The sequence below is a fragment of the Aquarana catesbeiana genome, linkage group LG13 (genome assembly GCF_042186555.1).
Source record: "Aquarana catesbeiana isolate 2022-GZ linkage group LG13, ASM4218655v1, whole genome shotgun sequence".
NCBI lineage: Eukaryota > Metazoa > Chordata > Amphibia > Anura > Ranidae > Aquarana > Aquarana catesbeiana.
In genome coordinates, this window is record NC_133336.1 from 219,080,008 (window position 1) to 219,097,230 (window position 17,223).

General features: G+C 46.4%; 1 protein-coding gene across 1 annotated transcript in view; it reads left to right on the top strand.

Moving 5' to 3' along the window:
- The window catches only part of ARHGAP30 (Rho GTPase activating protein 30), a 42,202-nt gene that overhangs the window by 10,663 nt on the left and 14,316 nt on the right, over positions 1-17,223 (top strand). Inside the window, exons 2-8 of the mRNA XM_073608876.1 lie at positions 2,661-2,763; positions 2,844-2,988; positions 4,115-4,197; positions 4,696-4,803; positions 5,044-5,171; positions 5,380-5,530; positions 16,473-16,573. Coding sequence (XP_073464977.1) covers positions 2,661-2,763; positions 2,844-2,988; positions 4,115-4,197; positions 4,696-4,803; positions 5,044-5,171; positions 5,380-5,530; positions 16,473-16,573 — 819 coding nt within the window. The remainder of the gene's footprint in view (positions 1-2,660; positions 2,764-2,843; positions 2,989-4,114; positions 4,198-4,695; positions 4,804-5,043; positions 5,172-5,379; positions 5,531-16,472; positions 16,574-17,223) is intronic.

Genomic DNA, 17,223 nt, shown 5'->3' on the forward strand with positions numbered 1-17,223 from the left:
TGGACTCTGATGTAAAGGGGAACTCTGTGGACTCTGATGTAAAGGGGGAACTCTGTGGACTCTGATGTAAAGGGGGACTCTGTGGACTCTGATGTAAAGGGGAACTGTGTGGATTCTGATGTAAAGGGGGAACTCTGTGGACTCTGATGTAAAGGGGGAACTGTGTGGACTCTGATATAAAGGGGAACTTTGTGGACTCTGATGTAAAGGGGGGACTCTGTGGACTCTGATGTAAAGGGGGACTCTGTGGACTCTGATGTAAAGGGGAACTCTGTGGACTCTGATATAAAGGGGAACTTTGTGGACTCTGATGTAAAGGGGGGACTCTGTGGACTCTGGTGTAAAGGGGGGACTCTGTGGACTCTGGTGTAAAGGGGGGACTCTGTGGACTCTGATGTAAAGGGGGGACTCTGTGGACTCTGATGTAAAGGGGGACTCTGTGGACTCTGATGTAAAGGGGGGACTCTGTGGACTCTGATGTAAAGGGGGACTCTGTGGACTCTGATATAAAGGGGGGACTCTGTGGACCCTGATATAAAGGGGGACTCTGATGTAAAGGGGGACTCTGTGGACTCTGATGTAAAGGGGGGACTCTGATGTAAAGGGGGGACTCTGTGGACTCTGATGTAAAGGGGGACTCTGTGGACTCTGATGTAAAGGGGGGACTCTGATGTAAAGGGGGGACTCTGTGGACTCTGATGTAAAGGGGGACTCTGTGGACTCTGATATAAAGGGGGACTCTGATGTAAAGGGGGACTCTGTGGACTCTGATGTAAAGGGGTGACTCTGATGTAAAGGGGGGACTCTGTGGACTCTGATGTAAAGGGGGACTCTGTGGACTTTGATGTAAAGGGGGACTCTGTGGACTCTGATGTAAAGGGGGGACTCTGATGTAAAGGGGGGACTCTGTGGACTCTGATGTAAAGGGGGGACTCTGTGGACTCTGATGTAAAGGGGGACTCTGTGGACTCTAATGTAAAGGGGAACTCTGTGGACTCTGATGTAAAGGGGGACTCTGTGGACTCTGATGTAAAGGGGAACTCTGTGGACTCTGATGTAAAGGGGGACTCTGTGGACTCTGATGTAAAGGGGAACTCTGTGGACTCTGATGTAAAGGGGGACTCTGTGGACTCTGATGTAAAGGGGAACTGTGTGGACTCTGATGTAAAGGGGGGACTCTGTGGACTCTGATGTAAAGGGGGGACTCTGTGGACTCTGATGTAAAGGGGGGACTCTGTGGACTCTGATGTAAAGGGGGGACTCTGATGTAAAGGGGGAACTCTGTGGACTCTGATGTAAAGGGGATCTCTGTGGACTCTGATGTAAAGTGGGACTCTGTGGACTCTGATGTAAAGGGGAACTCTGTGGACTCTGATGTAAAGGGGAACTCTGTGGACTCTGATATAAAGGGGGAACTGTGTGGACTCTGATGTAAAGGGGGACTCTGTGGACTCTGATGTAAAGGGGAACTCTGTGGACTCTGATGTAAAGGGGAACTCTGTGGACTCTGATGTAAAGGGGATCTCTGTGGACTCTGATGTAAAGGGGGACTCTGTGGACTCTGATGTAAAGGGGGACTCTGTGGACTCTGATGTAAAGGGGGACTCTGTGGACTCTGATATAAAGGGGGACTCTGTGGACTCTGATATAAAGGGGGAACTGTGTGGACTCTGATGTAAAGGGGGGACTCTGATGTAAAGGGGGAACTCTGTGGACTCTGATGTAAAGGGGAACTCTGTGGACTCTGATATAAAGGGGGAACTGTGTGGACTCTGATGTAAAGGGGGACTCTGTGGACTCTGATGTAAAGGGGAACTCTGTGGACTCTGATGTAAAGGGGAACTCTGTGGACTCTGATGTAAAGGGGATCTCTGTGGACTCTGATGTAAAGGGGGACTCTGTGGACTCTGATGTAAAGGGGGGACTCTGTGGACTCTGATGTAAAGGGGGACTCTGTGGACTCTGATGTAAAGGGGAACTCTGTGGACTCTGATGTAAAGGGGGGACTCTGTGGACTCTGATGTAAAGGGGGGACTCTGTGGACTCTGATGTAAAGGGGGACTCTGTGGACTCTGATGTAAAGGGGAACTCTGTGGACTCTGATGTAAAGGGGGGACTCTGTGGACTCTGATGTAAAGGGGGAACTCTGTGGACTCTGATGTAAAGGGGGACTCTGTGGACTCTGATGTAAAGGGGGGACTCTGATGTAAAGGGGGAACTCTGTGGACTCTGATGTAAAGGGGAACTCTGTGGACTCTGATATAAAGGGGGAACTGTGTGGACTCTGATGTAAAGGGGGACTCTGTGGACTCTGATGTAAAGGGGAACTCTGTGGACTCTGATGTAAAGGGGAACTCTGTGGACTCTGATGTAAAGGGGATCTCTGTGGACTCTGATGTAAAGGGGGACTCTGTGGACTCTGATGTAAAGGGGGACTCTGTGGACTCTGATGTAAAGTGGGGACTCTGTGGACTCTGATATAAAGGGGGACTCTGTGGACTCTGATATAAAGGGGGACTCTGTGGAGTGTATAGTTTATACTATAAAGATAAGTGTTGGGTTTGCCTCTCTGGTCCTGGTGCCTGGAAGGGGCAGATTTCGGTGGAGATTTTGGCAGATTTCGGTGGAGATTTCTCTGGTACTGACGTGGTGCTGATCAGTTCCTCAGGTTCTGAAAAGTTGCACGGAATTCGTAGAAGAACACGGCATTGTGGACGGCATTTATCGCTTGTGTGGCATTTCCTCCAATGTTCAGAAATTACGGTGAGTTGTGGGGATGGACGCTGGTCATGTGACTTGTGTTTTGGGTTTTATATCACATGACATCATGTCTTTTCCTACAGACAAGAGTTTGACTTAGAGCGACTTCCAGATCTAAATAAGAGTCCTTATCTACAAGATGTCCACTGTGTCAGCTCCCTGTGTAAGGCCTACTTCCGGGAACTGCCCAACCCTCTGCTCACCTATCAACTCTATGACAAGTTTGCTGTGAGTATCCCCCTCGATCTTCTACCATCCCTACATTGTTCAATCATCAGGACCCCCGAGCAATACTCAGCTCCACAATCCCTATGTCTTCCAGGGTCCTCACCTTCTAGCCCCCCAGTCTGTAGGACTGCCCCGGCAGGGTTCTCAGGGTTTAGCTCCACCTTATATGAGCTTTTCATAGTCCCTGGAGCACAGAATCATGTAACATGAGTCTGAAGCCTCAAAGCCCTAAATCTGGCCATCCTGAATGACATAACCTTTAAGTGAAAGTCATTGAATGGACTTTATGAGTAGCACAACTACAGCATTTCCGCATATCTTCAATGTGCAAAGATTGAGGATTCAGGTCAGCAGAGCTTCATTATGGTCTCTGCTTCTATCCCCCAACCACCTGCAGTCTCCAGCACTGGTTCCCCTGTTGTCATTCATAGGGATGGGGACTCGTATCTAAGGGGAAACCATTCATTTATAAAAACTGATTTTTTTTTTTCAGCCAGTGAATATGATGCCTCCCTTGTACTGAGAAGTTTGGAGACCCCTGGTCTAGAACATCCATTCTCAGCCAGTGCTCCTCCAGGGTTTTCTGGGGTTTCTTAAATTTTGGCTGATCTCAAATCTGATGTTGCTGACATAGTTCCAGAGCCGATACCACTTGGTGGAACCAGAGGCATGACGCCAGTGACCAAAAAAACCTCACAGATTCCTGCATCCAAACAAGCGAGGTGGATGCAGGAATCCTCCCCGCTGTACTATTATATTCTGACAGCGGGGACTTCTCTCCTGTCAGAACACATTGATCAGCACTGCAGCCATTGGCGGTAGCTGCTGATCGAATGCTGGTTTTCCAGTAGGACTGTTCGATAGGAGTTGTCTCAACTTCTGTTGAACAGAGAGGACTACACCCAGATGAAAATTTGTCAAGTTCCTGCTGAACCGGCTGAATTTGACCCATATGTACCCAGCTTAAAGGGTGCTTCCTCCCACTGACCTCTGAGATTTTAGCAGGACTCCCTGGGACCTGAAAATGACTTCAACGGTTCCTCTAGGGTAAGGGGGCTGAGAAAGGATAATCTAGAGAAACTCCTATGCCTGTGGATTAACAGCAACCTTTTTCTTCCTACTGAAGGATGCGGTGGCCATACAACTGGAAGAACAACGTTTAATAAAGATCAGAGATGTGTTGAAGGAGCTTCCTCTTCCCCATTTCAGGTACAGTACCAATCTTACCAGCACGCTGTCTCCCTGACATCCATCTTAAATCAATGAAAACGTTCCACTACTAAGATGGGTTAGTCTATATCTACAACAATCTGATTGGTGCCTCCAGTGTGCTGCAATGTATGCATTAATGATTAAAAGAAGCAACTGCTGGCCGAATCTATTACCATGAGAGTACATTGTCCAGGGATGGCATCTGCCTAGCCTGCTTGGGTTGGGTTACCCCACGATTATTAATGTTTTCAGAGGAACCCACTTAATTGGCTGAACCAAGAAAGTCTTCCACTAAAATGTCCACTAAGAGCCATCATCTCCAGCTCCAATATATCCATAAACCCTCATCTAGGAGGGATCAGTACTGAATATTTTTTTTTTGATTAACTTTTCAGTGACAAAGCATGATGGGACTTGTGGGTACTGAGTTCTTCTCCATGTGATCCCTTCCTTCACCCTCCTCCTATTAAATACATTATTATGTGTATCTAACAGGACTCTGGAGTATCTCATGAAACACCTGATCCATGTGGCTTCATTCAGCGTACAAACCAACATGCATACCAGGAACCTGGCCATTGTGTGGGCACCAAATCTTCTGAGGTAAGAAGGACCAGGACCAGATGTGTGGATCATCTTTCATAATCAAGCCCCCTATCCATAGAGCTTGTTCCTACTCCAGGTCTACACCCGGGAATTAATGGAACATGAAATGGAAACAAAGATCAAAACAGCCATAGATCGAATCGGCTGTATTTAGCTATCTAACGTAGACAATGTTATTCCTCAGGCAAAGTCATATAGAACTGAATGATTCATCTAATAATTGGCATTACTGTGCAGGTCCAAGGACATCGAGTCATCCGGGTTTAATGGCACGGCAGCATTCATGGAGGTCCGAGTCCAGTCTATTGTGGTGGAATTTATTCTGACCCACGTGGAGCAGTTATTTGGATTTGTCTCAGCTGATGGTGGGTATATAGATGGTGATGTCATTATTCAGTTTTTGGATTATTTGCTAGTGATGTGAGAATATTAGGACATAAATATCATTCATTCAGAAGCCTCTAGATGATGAAGTCCCTGAGATCAGCACCGCACACCTTGTTTTGTCTCCCTCCCGTCCCCTCGGCCCACGCTCTGCACTATTATGTGAAATGATAAACTTTTGTGTTTCAGGAAACCTGAACAGCACCTCAGCCACGATGAACTGTGTTCCTGAGGACTATTATCGCTCTTTATCATACAACCTACCAAGCATGTTGAACCACGGTGATGGGCCTCCACAGATACGACCGTACCACACAATCATAGAGTTCTCAGATCATAAGTAAGTCACCATTCCAAATCTCTGACCAAGGTCTCTCTAAGTATAATCCAGCCCCTTTAAATTACAATGTGAGCTGTACCAGCTGCCTTACGCTCAACGTTCCTCATTATATTTCTTTAACATACAGTCCTACTGGCGCCCAGCTTTTCCACCCCATGTGGGTGTGATGAACACCACCCATGTGAGGCATTCCTTCCCAATGATATCTATGAGATGTAAACGACTCTATGGTATAGGTGTTACTCCAATACACGTACAGTATATGGATGGTAATTCTGTTGATGAAATGTTGTGTGAACTGCATGTCTATGGTGCTCTGTGCTTCCATGCTTGACATCTAAAGGAAGGTCCGAGATATCATGCTTGTGTATCAAACCGTATAATAAACATCTAATCAAAGTAAGTTGGCAGAAGCCACAAATCTGAGTAACCAGCTACAACATGACACTTAACAATCAGAACTGCCCTACTTAGGTGTGCTCACCCTGTAGATCTCCTGGTCAATAAGGCCAATAGCAATGATGTAGAGAGTGCTGGTAAAATTCCTGGTACATGTCTGTATTTTGGGAAGTACCAGGGTGCCTTACGTCCCTCTGCCAAGGATCTGAACACACTGTAATAATACATATAACCTGCCTGACTCCCCCTCAACAAACATTACTGCTCACACCATCAGGGCTTCCATTATCTTCCTGAGGCCTCCATCATAGACAATCACGCACATGGTCCTCTCACATGTACAGGGCTTCTATTATCTTCCTGAGGCCCCCATCATAGACAATCACAGAGGGTTTCCGCACACATGGTCTTCTCACATGTACAGGGTTTTCATTATCTTCCTGAGGCCTCCATCATAAACAATCACACGCATGGTCCTCTCACATGTACAGGGCTTCCATTATCTTCCTGAGGCCTCCATCATAGACAATCACACACATGGTCCTCTCACATGTACAGGGCTTCCATTATCTTCCTGAGGCCCCCATCATAAACAATCACAGAGGGTTTCCGCACACATGGTCTTCTCACATGTACAGGGTTTTCATTATCTTCCTGAGGCCTCCATCATAAACAATCACACGCATGGTCCTCTCACATGTACAGGGCTTCCATTATCTTCCTGAGGCCTCCATCATAGACAATCACACACATGGTCCTCTCACATGTACAGGGCTTCCATTATCTTCCTGAGGCCTCCATCATAGACAATCACACACATGGTCCTCTCACATGTACAGGGCTTCCATTATCTTCCTGAGGCCTCCATCATAAACAATCACACACATGGTCCTCTCACATGTACAGGGCTTCCATTATCTTCCTGAGGCCTCCATCATAGACAATCACACACATGGTCTTCTCACATGTACAGGGTTTTCATTATCTTCCTGAGGCCTCCATCATAGACAATCACACACATGGTCCTCTCACATGTACAGGGCTTCCATTATCTTCCTGAGGCCTCCATCATAGACAATCACACACATGGTCCTCTCACATGTACAGGGCTTCCATTATCTTCCTGAGGCCTCCATCATAGACAATCACACACATGGTCCTCTCACATGTACAGGGCTTCCATTATCTTCCTGAGGCCTCCATCATAGACAATCACACACATGGTCCTCTCACATGTACAGGGCTTCCATTATCTTCCTGAGGCCTCCATCATAGACAATCACACACATGGTCCTCTCACATGTACAGGGCTTCCATTATCTTCCTGAGGCCTCCATCATAGACAATCACACACATGGTCCTCTCACATGTACAGGGCTTCCATTATCTTCCTGAGGCCTCCATCATAGACAATCACACACATGGTCTTCTGACATGTACAGGGCTTCCATTATCTTCCTGAGGCCTCCATCATAGACAATCACACACATGGTCCTCTCACATGTACAGGGCTTCCATTATCTTCCTGAGGCCTCCATCATAGACAATCACACACATGGTCCTCTCACATGTACAGGGCTTCCATTATCTTCCTGAGGCCTCCATCATAGACAATCACACACATGGTCTTCTCACATGTACAGGGCTTCCATTATCTTCCTGAGGCCTCCATCATAGACAATCACACACATGGTCCTCTCACATGTACAGGGCTTCCATTATCTTCCTGAGGCCTCCATCATAAACAATCACACACATGGTCCTCTCACATGTACAGGGCTTCCATTATCTTCCTGAGGCCTCCATCATAAACAATCACACACATGGTCCTCTCACGTGTACAGGGCTTCCATTTTCTTCCTGAGGCCTCCATCATAGACAATCACACACATGGTCCTCTCACATGTACAGGGTTTTCATTATCTTCCTGAGGCCTCCATCATAGACAATCACACACATGGTCTTCTCACATGTACAGGGTTTTCATTATCTTCCTGAGGCCTCCATCATAGACAATCACACACATGGTCCTCTCACATGTACAGGGCTTCCATTATCTTCCTGAGGCCTCCATCATAGACAATCACACACATGGTCCTCTCACATGTACAGGGCTTCCATTATCTTCCTGAGGCCTCCATCATAGACAATCACACACATGGTCCTCTCACATGTACAGGGTTTTCATTATCTTCCTGAGGCCTCCATCATAGACAATCACACACATGGTCCTCTCACATGTACAGGGTTTTCATTATCTTCCTGAGGCCTCCATCATAGACAATCACACACATGGTCTTCTCACATGTACAGGGTTTTCATTATCTTCCTGAGGCCTCCATCATAGACAATCACACACATGGTCCTCTCACATGTACAGGGCTTCCATTATCTTCCTGAGGCCTCCATCATAAACAATCACACACATGGTCCTCTCACATGCACAGGGCTTCCATTATCTTCCTGAGGCCTCCATCATAAACAATCACACACATGGTCCTCTCGCATGCACAGGGCTTCCATTATCTTCCTGAGGCCTCCATCATAGACAATCACACACATGGTCCTCTCGCATGCACAGGGCTTCCATTATCTTCCTGAGGCCTCCATCATAGACAATCACACACATGGTCCTCTCACATGCACAGGGCTTCCATTATCTTCCTGAGGCCTCCATCATAAACAATCACACACATGGTCCTCTCACATGTACAGGGCTTCCATATCTTCCTGAGGCCTCCATCATAAACAATCACACACATGGTCCTCTCACATGTACAGGGCTTCCATTATCTTCCTGAGGCCTCCATCATAGACAATCACACACATGGTCTTCTCACATGTACAGGGCTTCCATTATCTTCCTGAGGCCTCCATCATAGACAATCACACACATGGTCTTCTCACATGTACAGGGCTTCCATTATCTTCCTGAGGCCTCCATCATAGACAATCACACACTTGGTCCTCTCACATGTACAGGGCTTCCATATCTTCCTGAGGCCTCCATCATAAACAATCACACACATGGTCCTCTCACATGTACAGGGCTTCCATTATCTTCCTGAGGCCTCCATCATAGACAATCACACACATGGTCCTCTCACATGTACAGGGCTTCCATTATCTTCCTGAGGCCTCCATCATAGACAATCACACACTTGGTCCTCTCACATGTACAGGGCTTCCATATCTTCCTGAGGCCTCCATCATAAACAATCACACACATGGTCCTCTCACATGTACAGGGCTTCCATTATCTTCCTGAGGCCTCCATCATAGACAATCACACACATGGTCCTCTCACATGTACAGGGCTTCCATTATCTTCTTGAGGCCTCCATCATAGACAATCACACACATGGTCTTCTCACATGTACAGGGCTTCCATTATCTTCCTGAGGCCTCCATCATAGACAATCACACACATGGTCCTCTCACATGTACAGGGCTTCCATTATCTTCCTGAGGCCTCCATCATAAACAATCACACACATGGTCCTCTCACATGTACAGGGCTTCCATTATCTTCCTGAGGCCTCCATCATAAACAATCACACACATGGTCCTCTCACGTGTACAGGGCTTCCATTATCTTCCTGAGGCCTCCATCATAGACAATCACACACATGGTCCTCTCACATGTACAGGGTTTCCATTATCTTCCTGAGGCCTCCATCATAGACAATCACACACATGGTCTTCTCACATGTACAGGGTTTTCATTATCTTCCTGAGGCCTCCATCATAGACAATCACACACATGGTCCTCTCACATGTACAGGGCTTCCATTATCTTCCTGAGACCTTCATCATAGACAATCACACACATGGTCCTCTCACATGTACAGGGTTTTCATTATCTTCCTGAGGCCTCCATCATAGACAATCACACACATGGTCCTCTCACATGTACAGGGTTTTCATTATCTTCCTGAGGCCTCCATCATAGACAATCACACACATGGTCTTCTCACATGTACAGGGTTTTCATTATCTTCCTGAGGCCTCCATCATAGACAATCACACACATGGTCCTCTCACACGTACAGGGCTTCCATTATCTTCCTGAGGCCTCCATCATAAACAATCACACACATGGTCCTCTCACACGCACAGGGCTTCCATTATCTTCCTGAGGCCTCCATCATAAACAATCACACACATGGTCCTCTCACATGCACAGGGCTTCCATTATCTTCCTGAGGCCTCCATCATAGACAATCACACACATGGTCTTCTCACATGTACAGGGTTTTCATTATCTTCCTGAGGCCTCCATCATAGACAATCACATACATGGTCCTCTCACATGTACAGGGCTTCCATTATCTTCCTGAGGCCTCCATCATAGACAATCACACACATGGTCCTCTCACATGTACAGGGCTTCCATTATCTTCCTGAGGCCTCCATCATAGACAATCACACACATGGTCCTCTCACATGTACAGGGCTTCCATTATCTTCCTGAGGCCTCCATCATAGACAATCACACACATGGTCTTCTCACATGTACAGGGCTTCCATTATCTTCCTGAGGCCTCCATCATAGACAATCACACACATGGTCCTCTCACATGTACAGGGCTTCCATTATCTTCCTGAGGCCTCCATCATAAACAATCACACACATGGTCCTCTCACATGTACAGGGCTTCCATTATCTTCCTGAGGCCTCCATCATAAACAATCACACACATGGTCCTCTCACGTGTACAGGGCTTCCATTTTCTTCCTGAGGCCTCCATCATAGACAATCACACACATGGTCCTCTCACATGTACAGGGTTTCCATTATCTTCCTGAGGCCTCCATCATAGACAATCACACACATGGTCTTCTCACATGTACAGGGTTTTCATTATCTTCCTGAGGCCTCCATCATAGACAATCACACACATGGTCCTCTCACATGTACAGGGCTTCCATTATCTTCCTGAGGCCTCCATCATAGACAATCACACACATGGTCCTCTCACATGTACAGGGCTTCCATTATCTTCCTGAGGCCTCCATCATAGACAATCACACACATGGTCTTCTCACATGTACAGGGCTTCCATTATCTTCCTGAGGCCTCCATCATAGACAATCACACACATGGTCCTCTCACATGTACAGGGCTTCCATTATCTTCCTGAGGCCTCCATCATAAACAATCACACACATGGTCCTCTCACATGTACAGGGCTTCCATTATCTTCCTGAGGCCTCCATCATAAACAATCACACACATGGTCCTCTCACGTGTACAGGGCTTCCATTATCTTCCTGAGGCCTCCATCATAGACAATCACACACATGGTCCTCTCACATGTACAGGGTTTCCATTATCTTCCTGAGGCCTCCATCATAGACAATCACACACATGGTCTTCTCACATGTACAGGGTTTTCATTATCTTCCTGAGGCCTCCATCATAGACAATCACACACATGGTCCTCTCACATGTACAGGGCTTCCATTATCTTCCTGAGACCTTCATCATAGACAATCACACACATGGTCCTCTCACATGTACAGGGTTTTCATTATCTTCCTGAGGCCTCCATCATAGACAATCACACACATGGTCCTCTCACATGTACAGGGTTTTCATTATCTTCCTGAGGCCTCCATCATAGACAATCACACACATGGTCTTCTCACATGTACAGGGTTTTCATTATCTTCCTGAGGCCTCCATCATAGACAATCACACACATGGTCCTCTCACACGTACAGGGCTTCCATTATCTTCCTGAGGCCTCCATCATAAACAATCACACACATGGTCCTCTCACACGCACAGGGCTTCCATTATCTTCCTGAGGCCTCCATCATAAACAATCACACACATGGTCCTCTCACATGCACAGGGCTTCCATTATCTTCCTGAGGCCTCCATCATAGACAATCACACACATGGTCTTCTCACATGTACAGGGTTTTCATTATCTTCCTGAGGCCTCCATCATAGACAATCACATACATGGTCCTCTCACATGTACAGGGCTTCCATTATCTTCCTGAGGCCTCCATCATAGACAATCACACACATGGTCCTCTCACATGTACAGGGCTTCCATTATCTTCCTGAGGCCTCCATCATAGACAATCACACACATGGTCCTCTCACATGTACAGGGCTTCCATTATCTTCCTGAGGCCTCCATCATAGACAATCACACACATGGTCTTCTCACATGTACAGGGCTTCCATTATCTTCCTGAGGCCTCCATCATAGACAATCACACACATGGTCCTCTCACATGTACAGGGCTTCCATTATCTTCCTGAGGCCTCCATCATAAACAATCACACACATGGTCCTCTCACATGTACAGGGCTTCCATTATCTTCCTGAGGCCTCCATCATAAACAATCACACACATGGTCCTCTCACGTGTACAGGGCTTCCATTTTCTTCCTGAGGCCTCCATCATAGACAATCACACACATGGTCCTCTCACATGTACAGGGTTTCCATTATCTTCCTGAGGCCTCCATCATAGACAATCACACACATGGTCTTCTCACATGTACAGGGTTTTCATTATCTTCCTGAGGCCTCCATCATAGACAATCACACACATGGTCCTCTCACATGTACAGGGCTTCCATTATCTTCCTGAGGCCTCCATCATAGACAATCACACACATGGTCCTCTCACATGTACAGGGCTTCCATTATCTTCCTGAGGCCTCCATCATAGACAATCACACACATGGTCCTCTCACATGTACAGGGTTTTCATTATCTTCCTGAGGCCTCCATCATAGACAATCACACACATGGTCCTCTCACATGTACAGGGTTTTCATTATCTTCCTGAGGCCTCCATCATAGACAATCACACACATGGTCTTCTCACATGTACAGGGTTTTCATTATCTTCCTGAGGCCTCCATCATAGACAATCACACACATGGTCCTCTCACATGTACAGGGCTTCCATTATCTTCCTGAGGCCTCCATCATAAACAATCACACACATGGTCCTCTCACATGCACAGGGCTTCCATTATCTTCCTGAGGCCTCCATCATAAACAATCACACACATGGTCCTCTCGCATGCACAGGGCTTCCATTATCTTCCTGAGGCCTCCATCATAGACAATCACACACATGGTCCTCTCGCATGCACAGGGCTTCCATTATCTTCCTGAGGCCTCCATCATAGACAATCACACACATGGTCCTCTCACATGCACAGGGCTTCCATTATCTTCCTGAGGCCTCCATCATAAACAATCACACACATGGTCCTCTCACATGTACAGGGCTTCCATATCTTCCTGAGGCCTCCATCATAAACAATCACACACATGGTCCTCTCACATGTACAGGGCTTCCATTATCTTCCTGAGGCCTCCATCATAGACAATCACACACATGGTCTTCTCACATGTACAGGGCTTCCATTATCTTCCTGAGGCCTCCATCATAGACAATCACACACATGGTCTTCTCACATGTACAGGGCTTCCATTATCTTCCTGAGGCCTCCATCATAGACAATCACACACTTGGTCCTCTCACATGTACAGGGCTTCCATATCTTCCTGAGGCCTCCATCATAAACAATCACACACATGGTCCTCTCACATGTACAGGGCTTCCATTATCTTCCTGAGGCCTCCATCATAGACAATCACACACATGGTCCTCTCACATGTACAGGGCTTCCATTATCTTCCTGAGGCCTCCATCATAGACAATCACACACTTGGTCCTCTCACATGTACAGGGCTTCCATATCTTCCTGAGGCCTCCATCATAAACAATCACACACATGGTCCTCTCACATGTACAGGGCTTCCATTATCTTCCTGAGGCCTCCATCATAGACAATCACACACATGGTCCTCTCACATGTACAGGGCTTCCATTATCTTCCTGAGGCCTCCATCATAGACAATCACACACATGGTCTTCTCACATGTACAGGGCTTCCATTATCTTCCTGAGGCCTCCATCATAGACAATCACACACATGGTCCTCTCACATGTACAGGGCTTCCATTATCTTCCTGAGGCCTCCATCATAAACAATCACACACATGGTCCTCTCACGTGTACAGGGCTTCCATTATCTTCCTGAGGCCTCCATCATAGACAATCACACACATGGTCCTCTCACATGTACAGGGTTTCCATTATCTTCCTGAGGCCTCCATCATAGACAATCACACACATGGTCTTCTCACATGTACAGGGTTTTCATTATCTTCCTGAGGCCTCCATCATAGACAATCACACACATGGTCCTCTCACATGTACAGGGCTTCCATTATCTTCCTGAGGCCTCCATCATAGACAATCACACACATGGTCCTCTCACATGTACAGGGTTTTCATTATCTTCCTGAGGCCTCCATCATAGACAATCACACACATGGTCCTCTCACATGTACAGGGTTTTCATTATCTTCCTGAGGCCTCCATCATAGACAATCACACACATGGTCTTCTCACATGTACAGGGTTTTCATTATCTTCCTGAGGCCTCCATCATAGACAATCACACACATGGTCCTCTCACACGTACAGGGCTTCCATTATCTTCCTGAGGCCTCCATCATAAACAATCACACACATGGTCCTCTCACACGCACAGGGCTTCCATTATCTTCCTGAGGCCTCCATCATAAACAATCACACACATGGTCCTCTCACATGCACAGGGCTTCCATTATCTTCCTGAGGCCTCCATCATAGACAATCACACACATGGTCCTCTCACATGTACAGGGCTTCCATATCTTCCTGAGGCCTCCATCATAAACAATCACACACATGGTCCTCTCACATGTACAGGGCTTCCATTATCTTCCTGAGGCCTCCATCATAGACAATCACACACATGGTCTTCTCACATGTACAGGGCTTCCATTATCTTCCTGAGGCCTCCATCATAGACAATCACACACATGGTCTTCTCACATGTACAGGGCTTCCATTATCTTCCTGAGGCCTCCATCATAGACAATCACACACTTGGTCCTCTCACATGTACAGGGCTTCCATATCTTCCTGAGGCCTCCATCATAAACAATCACACACATGGTCCTCTCACATGTACAGGGCTTCCATTATCTTCCTGAGGCCTCCATCATAGACAATCACACACATGGTCCTCTCACATGTACAGGGCTTCCATTATCTTCCTGAGGCCTCCATCATAGACAATCACACACTTGGTCCTCTCACATGTACAGGGCTTCCATATCTTCCTGAGGCCTCCATCATAAACAATCACACACATGGTCCTCTCACATGTACAGGGCTTCCATTATCTTCCTGAGGCCTCCATCATAGACAATCACACACATGGTCCTCTCACATGTACAGGGTTTTCATTGGAAATCATCACTTTGCATATAGGATGTCAAGCAAACTACCTACTTGTGCAAAATAGTCTCTGCGCTTTGGAGGATCAAATAAGATAATCCAAAAAAATCCTATTTAATATCTATCTACAAAGCAAAATCGTGCAATTCAATAATATTGGTGCATATGTGTTGTCTCTCACTGCTGCCACCATGCAAATATACAAACAACAATACTCAAAGTGTAGAGAATTATCACTCCAAAAGTGGCGCTGTGATTTAACCTTATTATAGTTTTCCACCCATAGTAACAAAATAGTCCATAAAATAAAGTCCACCAAAGTTGTGCAAAATAAAGTGAATAAAGATCTTCTCTGGTTGAGATAAATATCAATCACACACCACCTTGGATGCCCTGGTGATCCCTCTCCCCAGCATGGTGTAAACTCACCAAATAGCAATGCCTTCCACTCTTATAGTTGGCACACTTATGTGAATGTCCAGCTGTTCGGGTATGGAATGTCACCAAGTATCTCCCCATAAATGGCCATTATCATGTGATAAAAGCAGGGATATCCTCCAATGGTACAGTAACCAAATAGACTAAAATTTACTGACAAGTAGAAAGCCACTCACATATTAAAAACAATCAGATCACATGTAAATCAAAGCTGACATCAGGCTCTGTCTCTCTGTGTGATAGACATATGTTGGTCCCACCACTAGCTCACTACTTCCGGTTCCTGTTCTGATGTCACCCGCAATCGCTGCATAACCTCGCCGGATGCGTTTCGTCACTTCCGACTTTGTCACAGGGGGTGCTGGGGGGATATTTGGTGACATTCTATACCCGATATTCACATAAGTGTTTTATGCCAACCATGAGAGTGGGGGGCATTGCGGTTGAGTTTACACCATGCTGGGGAGAGGGATCCCCAGAGCACGTGAGGTGGTGTGTGGTTGCTATTTATCTCAACGGGAGAAGATCTCAACACTTTCATTTGCACAACTTTGGTGGACTTTATTTTGTGGACTTTTTTGTTACTGTGGGTGAAAACCTATAATAAGGTTAAATCACAGCGCCACTTTTGGAGTGATAATTCTCTAAACTGCCTACTTATTCCATCTGAAAGGTGTCCATAGTACCACCAACCACTCACTCTGACCACTACATTTACCACAACAATAATGATATAATCATAATGACTTATTTCAACTGTTTGCAGGAGAAAAGGCTCTTTAAAAGCCAAGAAATGGAAATCCATCTTCAACCTCGGCCGATCAAATAACGACTCCAAGCGCAAGACAACAAAGCAGGATGAGAAAGGTTTGGCCCCTCCTTCTTTGCCTTATTTATCATATATTTACTTTCTAAATGAGGTAATGATGAAGATTTGTAGGAAATGCTCTGATTTGATGAATATATGATTTATGACCTCCAGTCAAATACCGGAACCCATAGTGTATTAATATACAAGCACAGGCCTATGTCCCCCAGATATCGACTCTTCATTCTTAGATTGCACAGAAGGCGCCCTCCCACCAGGAAATCTTATTACAAAGAGCAATGGGACATTTCTACAGTACAGTCCTGCAACTGGGTCACCTCTAGATGTATTTCCTCATTAAGAAACATTTGGACAATAATTGAGGTTGGTGCTGTTGCCGAATATATTTCATCCAAACTCCTGTCCTATGGCTTAACACCTATCCCACCAGTTTGGACACCTGTGCCACCAAACATAACACCTATCCCACCAGTCTGGACCCCTGTGCCACCAAACATAACACCTATCCACCAGTCTTGACCCCTGTGCCACCAAACATAACACCTATCCCACCAGTCTGGACCCCTGTGCCACCAAACCTAACACCTCTCCCACCACTCTTGACCCCTGTGCCACCAAACCTAACACCTCTCCCACCAGTCTTGACCCCTGTGCCACCAAACCTAACACCTCTCCCACCAGTCTTGAC